We start from the raw sequence: 8325 nt of genomic DNA, 5'->3' as shown, positions 1-8325 counted from the left end.
GAACATCAATGAACAAAAAATCAAAACCCTTTGAACCTACCAACAAAATCATTCATCTCTACTGCAGATCTTAGGTTTGTTCTTGCTTGACCGCCCAATCATTACCGAAGCTGTCGTCCGTAAAGCTCTAAAAACACCCGCAAAGTAACACCTTCACCGCCCATACCACTATCGGAGTTCTTTGGGGGTGTCGGCAGCGGCGAAACAGAGATCGAAGCTATAGTTTACACAGGCAAAATGAAGACCTTGGGGTAGATCGACGACAAGGGTTTCAATTGACGTTGTTTATTTGTATCTCCAGATCCTAACACGAATCGAACCACCACAACATCGTGTACTGCTCGATGAAGCTAGGGTTTTTTAAACCCACAACGAGATCTAGTAGGGGTTGAAAGTGGTGGCGGCTAGGGTTTAGACTTGTTCCCCTCGCCTCGTTCCTAGTTTAGATCTATTCGCCTAAGAAGGTGACATGAAGATGGTGTTGGTGGTGGTCAAAAATTTACTGAGAATAATAGAAACAAAGGTGGCAGCGGCTAGGGTTTGTTGTGGAAGATGGTGGCGACATAGATCTGAACTCCGACGAGAGGTTTCTACACTGTCCTTCGTCTCTCTAATCTCGTTTTCCAGGTCGTTGTGGTGGTGGCGTTCTGATTCCCCGTCATCTTCGCCAAATCATTGGTTTTGTTCGCTTCTATGTGTGTGTGTGTGTGTTTAATCTCTCTATCTCTCTCGATTGTGGTGGTAAAAATTTTACGGAGAAGGACAGAAACGAAAGTGGCAGCGGCTAGGGTTTGTCGAGGAAGATGGCGGTGACATAGATCTGAACTCCGACGAGAGGTTTCTACATTGTCCATTGATATTGCCATATTTATACATATTTTTAGGCAATATTTAAGTACATTTTTATATATATTTTACTCATTTGTATAGAATAATGATACTTATAAGGCTAAATTGTATTTTACAGCAAAAAAGAAGACATTTTGAAGAAAGGGACTAAAAGCGTTAAAGGATGGAACTTTGGAGGTTGAAGGCTTGAAAGACAAGAAAAACACCAAAAAAAAGACGTACTCACGACGTGAACAGTTGATGGTTCACGACGTGAGTGGAAAGAGTTAGAAGATAAGCATCCGGGTGAAGGAATCCTTGACGATCACGATTACCTCGAGTTCACGACGTGAGTTTTAAATTCTCACGACGTGAACAGTGATTTTCCAGAAAGTATATATATCCTTCTCCATTACGATTAGGGGGACTTTTGGCTGACTGAGAAGGGTTCCTGGAGACGAAATTCAGAGGAAAAGAAGACCTGGAAGTTGGTTTTAACACCAAGGAAGAAGAAGTTCATAATTTCGTTTAAAACATTGGTACACTTAAACATGTCTTTGATTATAGTTTTTGTTTGTTTAGCTGTTAGTATGTCCAGCTAAGTCTAGTTGCTTCTGTTAGCTAGATGAAGCTGGAACTCATGGTTTTAATGCATTAGATTTGACTTTACTTGTTGGTGATATGTTTGTGTTGATTGATTTTACCTAGCATGCTTTAGTTAATGATTTGATTGCTTTAAATTCTTATTCTGTGTAGTTAGTGAACAAAAATCTGCATGAATTTGAATACCTAATAATATAGTGAACACTAGTTGTTAGAGCTAAGATCAAACCAATCTTAGATAAGTAATTGAATCATTGAATTAAGCTGTGTTAGAGAACTTATATTATGACTGTAATTGTGTTTTGATTAATCAATCTTTCATAGCTCCAATCTTATTTACTAATTGATTCTGTGTTAACTATTGTATGACCATAAATAGATTTACATGAATTGATTAATAATTAGTAGATTTAGAACTAAATTGCTAATACTTCCTTAATTGGTCACCAACAGTAATAGTCATAGCTAATGTATAACCATTGAGTGAAAGCGGATTCGAACTAACAGAAGTGCTTTGTTTATTGATTGAGTTTCTGTTAAAGAATTAAGTTCATCTAAACTTGCAAAATTAGATAAAAACCCATTTTAGCTTGTTAATAAATAGATTAATTTAGTAGTAAATAGATTAATTAATAACACCGTTCCATGTGATCGACACCCGACTTACCTAAGCTATACTGTAATCTGACTAGGTACACTGCCTACAAGTGCATAGTTAGTCTAAGTTTGTTAGGTTATAAACATTAAAATTAGTGGGTACTTCCGTGCACATCAAGTTTTTGGCGCCGTTGCCGGGGAACGGCTTAGGTTATTATTTGTTTATTTGCTTTAGGTTAATCGATCCTTTTTGTAGGATAAAACCTGCAAAAAGTTAATTTTCCAGCAAGGTTTGAATTTTTTTTTTGTTCTGTTACAGGACTCACGACGTGAATCTTACAGATTCACGACGTGAGAACTGTGAGTTTTAGTTTTCTTTATTTTGTTTTTATTTATTTTAGTTCGTTTTTACGTTGTTATTTTGTTTAGTCTGCAGGACTTCATGACCAGAGGCTCGGACACACCTTTGGTGCCACCACTTGAAGATCCGGAGTCAGCCCTTCACAAAAATAAGAATAAGAACGCGAAGGAAGATCGGACGCAAAAAAAGACGCCATTACAAGAACTAAAATCAGCCTTTTCAAGGAAGCCGGGAAGGAAGACAAGAGAGTGAAGTTCAACCCCAAAGGATAAAGGCAAGGTTGAAGAATTTGGTCCGATTTCTATTCCACACGAATCAGAATACGAATCCGACACAGAATTTGGACTTTATACGAGTGAACCTGAGAACGAGCCGGAGAACGAAATGGCGAACATAGATGAGATGGCCATGGGAGACTACAAGAAGCGCATTCGAGATGATGTGGGGCCGGGGTTAGTACATCCTACGATTCCTGCCAATGCCACATTCGAGTTGAAGGGACATATCCTTACTGCACTTAAGGATATCCCATTTTACGGGAAGGATCAAGAGGATGCGTTCAAACATTTAGAAGAGGTGAACGATATTGCGGATTATTTTAATACTCCCAATATCCCAAGAGAGACAGCTTTGCTAAGGATGCTGTCAGTCACTTTCAAGGGAGTAGCAAAAGACTGGTTAAAGGCACTCCCACCTGGTACGATCACCACATGGGCCCAGTTGCGTGAGAGATTCCTAGATCAGTTTTGTCCACCCTCCAAGATCTCTAAACTCAAGAAGGCATTTTCCAACTTTGAGCAAAATCCGAGAGAGTCATTATACGAGGCCTGGGAACGTTACAAGGGGTTGTTAAGGAATTGTCCTCAACATGACCTCAATATTCAACAGGAGATGTTAATATTCTATGATGGGGTGAATGTCATGACTAGACAACTCCTTGATTCACAAGGACCACTAACAAAGAAGAACCCAATTCAGGCCAAGGAGCTGATTGAAGAATTCGCGAAGCACTCTCGTGAGTACCACAACCCTAGGCAAGATGGAATCAAAGGCAGTGGAGGCGCACAAACTGAAGAAATAGCAGCTATGGTGGCTATGATGAATAATATGGACCGGAGGTTAACAAAAATGGACCAATCAATTCATGCTATAAGAGTTGGTTACGAACGGTGTAATTGTCCACACTTGACTAAGGACTGCAACTTGGATGAGTATGGGAATAAAAAGGCTCAAGTATGCTACTCGAGTGGGGACAAGTACGATGAAGACTGGAGGAAACCGAAGAAAGAGTGGCTACCATATGAAGAATACAAGAAGCAAAAGGAAGATAAGTATAGGCAAACAAGCCGAGGCTTCTACCAAAAGGAGCAGCCACCAGCTGAGAAAAAACCCGATCTAGAGACCATGTTAGTTAAGTTTATGGATGCTTCAGAAAAGAGACACGAGGCTAGTGATTCTGCTATTGATGAACAAAGAACTTTGATGAAGAATCATCACGCAATTATGGTAGAACAACAGGCTTTAATAAAAAATCAACAAGCCTCCATCAATAATCTTGAAGTGCAACTCGGTCAACTAACCACTTTGGTTTACGAAAAGATGTTCCCGAAAAATCCTGAAAAGAATACCCAATCTCACGTAATGGCCATAGATACTGAAGAAGAAGCCATCTCAGAATTCCTAGAAGCATTAGAAGTGGAGCTACAACAGCCGGATCCAAAGCCAAAGAAGCCAAAGCTCGGAAATGAAGAAGCTGTTGGAACACCCAGTTCACGACGTGAGCCCGATATGCTCACATCGTGGGCTCAGTCTGAACAGAAAAATTCCATATTTGTTCCAGTTTATGAACCACCTTTGCCATTCCCGTCTAGAGCCAATCTCAGTCGACTAGAGAGAGAACATCTTGAGTTTATCAAACAATTAAAGGGTATTCCTATTAATACTCCTTTTGTTGATTCACTTGCGAAGATTCCAGATTCTACTAAGTTATTACAAAATTTATTAGATACTCGTCACCAATTAAAGGAGAATTCTAAAGTGATCCTAAGTGAGCAAAGCTCAAAAGCGGTGTTGGGAGAAATACCTAAGAAGATGGGGGATCCTGGACGCCTCACTCTTCCATGTGAGTTTGGGAACAACATGAAGGTTTATGCTTTAGCCGATTCTGGGGCTAGCATAAATTTGATGCCTTATTCATTTTATCAGAAGTTAGATATTCAGAAGTTGAAGGCTACAAGGATGACTATTCACATGGCGAACCGTTCAGTGACACAGCCCCGGGGCATTGTGCAAGATATTTTAGTAAAAATTGGGAAATTCGTTTTTCCAATAGACTTTGTGGTATTGGACATGAAAGAAGATCCCAATGTACCGATTATTCTTGGTCGGCCGCTACTAAACACTGCTGGAGCTCTTGTTGATATTCGGGAGTCTAAGCTCACGTTGAGGGTTGGTAATGAAAAGGAAATTTTTGGGATAGAAGATGGTTTTCAAGGGAATCATGCTCAAGAGGAGGTTTTCAACATTGATGAAGACAATGAACTTGAAGAATTAGAGAAGCTCATGGAAGAAGAAATAACAGCAATTCACCAAGTTAAAAGAATAAAACCAAGAGCATCTGTTTCATATTTAGTTGAAGTCATTGCCTACACGAGTCCAACTTCTTGGGTGAGCAAGGAAGATGATGAGATGACGAGTGATGAAGAGGAGGTTACTTCAAAAGTAACGATTCCAGTGGTGGAAGAAAAGAAGAATGTTGTGGAGTATAAGGAAGAGACTAAAGGGACCAAATGCAAGCTTGATGAAAACGAGGTCAAAGTTAAAAAGGAAAATTCGAAAAAGGCGTATAAAAGGCGAGTTCAAGCTCAAGAGGCGTTTCAAGGAACAAAAGATCCTAGTGGTGGATTCTTCGGATGACTCAACGTAGGAGGCAAGGAGTCCGGCTCATGACTCCAAGAAAAAGAAGCGCTTCTCGGGAGGCAACCCGAGTTTGGTTTGCAATTCTTTTCTTTTTAGTTTTTGCATTTTAAGTTCAGAAACATAGATCATATCATCCGACTCGCTTTATTCGTAATAGACAAAATAAAAATAATTTTTGTACAGGATCCACGACGTGAACAGTTACGAGCTCACGACGTGAATTCGGATTAAACCGGATAATATACCATTCATACGGGTCAGCCCATTTTCTGTTAAACTAATTGGCCCAAGACTAATCCATTTTTGATGAGGGATGCATGGCCCAATATTAAGCCCAGACAGGACTCACGACGTAAATCCTTAAGGACTCACGACGTGAGTTTTCAAAAACACGGGACCACAGTTGAAAAAGGGTAAAGAGCCAGTTTGACCCCCTTTTGTTTATTCCTCACGAAGTGAACACGAGATCTGGTCCCCCCTACTCCGAGTTTGGCCGCCAACATTCAATTTTCGTTTTTGCTTACCTAATACTTCCATCTAAGAAATGGCTCCCAGAAGAGAGATCCCAACTGGAGTAGCTGGGTTACATCCATTTTACCACTTTCCAAAAACTACACCCCGGGATATCTATACGCGGTGGAACAATCGGTTGGGATGGCTTTACAACCGAGAATTCGCTATTGCCCCCACTATTCAGTGGGCACGGTTGGACTGGTGGATCGAATGTCCCAATACCTTACGAAGATATTTTTGGGGGATGGGTTTTCCTTCACGTGCAAGGGGTGGTACAATCTGTTTGCCATCCAAGAGCGAGTCTATAAAGAGCTATGCGTGGAATTCTTTTCAACGGTGACATTCCATGAGAATGTCCAAGATCCTAGTTTGCCGCAAGCTTTGGTTTTCCATCTAGGAGGGGAACATAGGGAGTGCAGTCTGGTGGAGTTCTCTCGCCGAATGGGGTTATACGAGGCTCATGATACCAATACTCATGAGTTCATTTTATTTTTGAGGGACGCCACACGTGGTTATGCGGATGGGGTTTCAGGATCGGAGTTTTGGAGCAATATCGCAGCCGGTGTGTTCAATTCTGGTGTATCCCCCGAAAGTAGCATCAAATCACCGATACATCGCCTTATCCATCGCCTTATTACTTTTCTATTCACCACAAACGCCATGGTGATAAGGTTACTAAGGTCAACTTGTTCTTTTTGTGGTGCATTTTACAGCCCGGCGTGTGCTGTAACATTCCATATTTCTTGGCCCGATACTTGGCGGAGTATGCTACGAGTGCTCGTCCCGGGAGCCCCATTTGTGGAGGGCACTTTGTTACGCGCTTGGCCCGATCTTATGGCCTCCTTGTTCCCGGCATCACTCGTTCTTTGACATGCATAGAGGGGAATGAGTTTAGTATGGGGTATTTAGAGACAATGAAGGTGGTCAAGAATTATGGGACACATTGGGGAATTCTTGAGGATAATGATGATGGTGATGAGCAGCCGACTGACCAACCTGCACCACAACCGAGGCCGAGGCGCAGGAACGTAAGAGAAATGGGAGAAAGAGGGCAACCAATGCATCCACCTGCATCCATGGTGGGAGCACCTTTTGGGGGTGATACGGCTGGTTATTTTGACCAGTTATCTTTGAGTGTCAATTGGATTGGGGGCACCATGGAGAACGTCGTTCGACACCTTGGGGTGGAGCAGCCGCCTCATTTGGGGTACCACTACCCAATTTGCCGAGGTGGACGGAGTATAAAGGACATGGAGGCGACGAAGCGGGCACTAGCGGAGCAAATGAGGATGAAGAGGATGATTGATCGTTTCTTTTAGTTTTATTATTTTCGTTTTGTTTGGTTTAAGTTTTAGTTTATTTTGTTTTTAAATTCGTTTGGATTGTAAGAGTTTATGCTATTATGTTACTTCTCTCTTCTCGATTGTTACTTTCCAGAATTACTAGGAGCGCGTACAAAGGATGTCGAGATAAGAGTGCATATGTGTTTAGCCGGGAGTGTTTAAAGTCGAGCGTCGAGACCCATAATTTAAATTAAGTGTGGGGTGAGTCAATCGAGAAGAAGGTTAGAGAGAAGAGTTGGAATTAATAGGGTTAGAAGAGTCTTAATCCATTAAGACATGGGGATAAGAAAGAGAGGTTGGAAGAAAAATATTTCTGGGATTCCAGTTTTCACGTCGTGACCCCTTTGTTATTCACCTCGTGAGTCAGCATATGGTGACTTCCCAGAACCCACTTTACATCGAATTCACGTCGTGGATCTTCTTAAACTCACGTCGTGACTTTGAAATTTTTACAAAAGGAGTCTTATTTTTCCATATTCATTATGTGGTTCACCACCATTCTTTTTGGGAATATTATGAAGATAATCATGGCTCATTTCTCTACCATGCAATGTGGCGTCTGCTTTCCCACATTGTTCTGTCCATTTTGAACATTTTTCTACACCACATTTGTTGAAGATTGAAGACTCGATCCCATATTTTGCCGGTACATTACTTATCTCACGTGTTCAAGATCCAAGTTTCTATTTCTCAAAGTCTATATTCAAGATGCATATTTCAACCACACTTTTGGAGAAGCTCACGCCATTATCCCAACGGAGTCTGTTCCTTTTTCTCCCTTCTCTTAATTTTTATATTATTTTAAGCATACAATGAGGGCATTGTATGTAATAAGTGTGGGGTAGGGGGTAGAAAAAGAAAATTGCTAGATAATTTGCTAAACTTTAAAATTTAACTTGGATCTAGTAGTGATAACTTGAGCTGGAATGATCCGATAAGAGCTCAAATGTTTAGTTGAGCCGATACACGTTATAATGCATTTGTGGCCTCCCTTATTTTAGTGAAATCATAGAACAAAAACATAACCTCGCTTAGTTTGAGGGATGCAATATGTTTAGCAGCCTAAACCTGAAATGTATCCAGGAAAGCTATGTCTTAGCCAATAAAGGTTGAAGTTAAGCGCCCATGCTTAAGCATGTAGGTTTTTGAGTGATATAAAAA

The 8325-nt window shown here is 40.9% G+C and overlaps 1 protein-coding gene and 1 non-coding gene across 2 annotated transcripts; one reads left to right on the top strand and one right to left on the bottom strand.

The window, feature by feature from the left end:
- The first annotated feature begins 2773 nt into the window (after nt 1-2773).
- Nucleotides 2774-5305, top strand: LOC145106787 (uncharacterized). Its single transcript, XM_079043715.1, has 2 exons — nt 2774-4426; nt 4595-5305. Exons 1-2 carry the CDS (start codon nt 2774-2776, stop codon nt 5303-5305), a joined length of 2364 nt encoding a protein of 787 aa, XP_078899841.1.
- LOC145110227 (small nucleolar RNA R71) lies at nt 3158-3264 on the bottom strand. The gene has a single exon (XR_013709607.1). It is a non-coding gene; the product is annotated as a small nucleolar RNA R71 (small nucleolar RNA).
- Nucleotides 5306-8325: the final 3020 nt, after the last annotated feature.

The sequence above is a fragment of the Lactuca virosa genome, chromosome 4 (assembly GCF_052849685.1).
Source record: "Lactuca virosa cultivar CGN04683 chromosome 4, Lactuca_virosa_CGN04683_v6, whole genome shotgun sequence".
In the NCBI taxonomy this organism is placed as follows: Eukaryota; Viridiplantae; Streptophyta; class Magnoliopsida; order Asterales; family Asteraceae; genus Lactuca; species Lactuca virosa.
The sequence above is the reverse complement of the archived record's forward strand: the minus strand, read 5'-3'. Positions and strand labels throughout refer to the sequence as shown.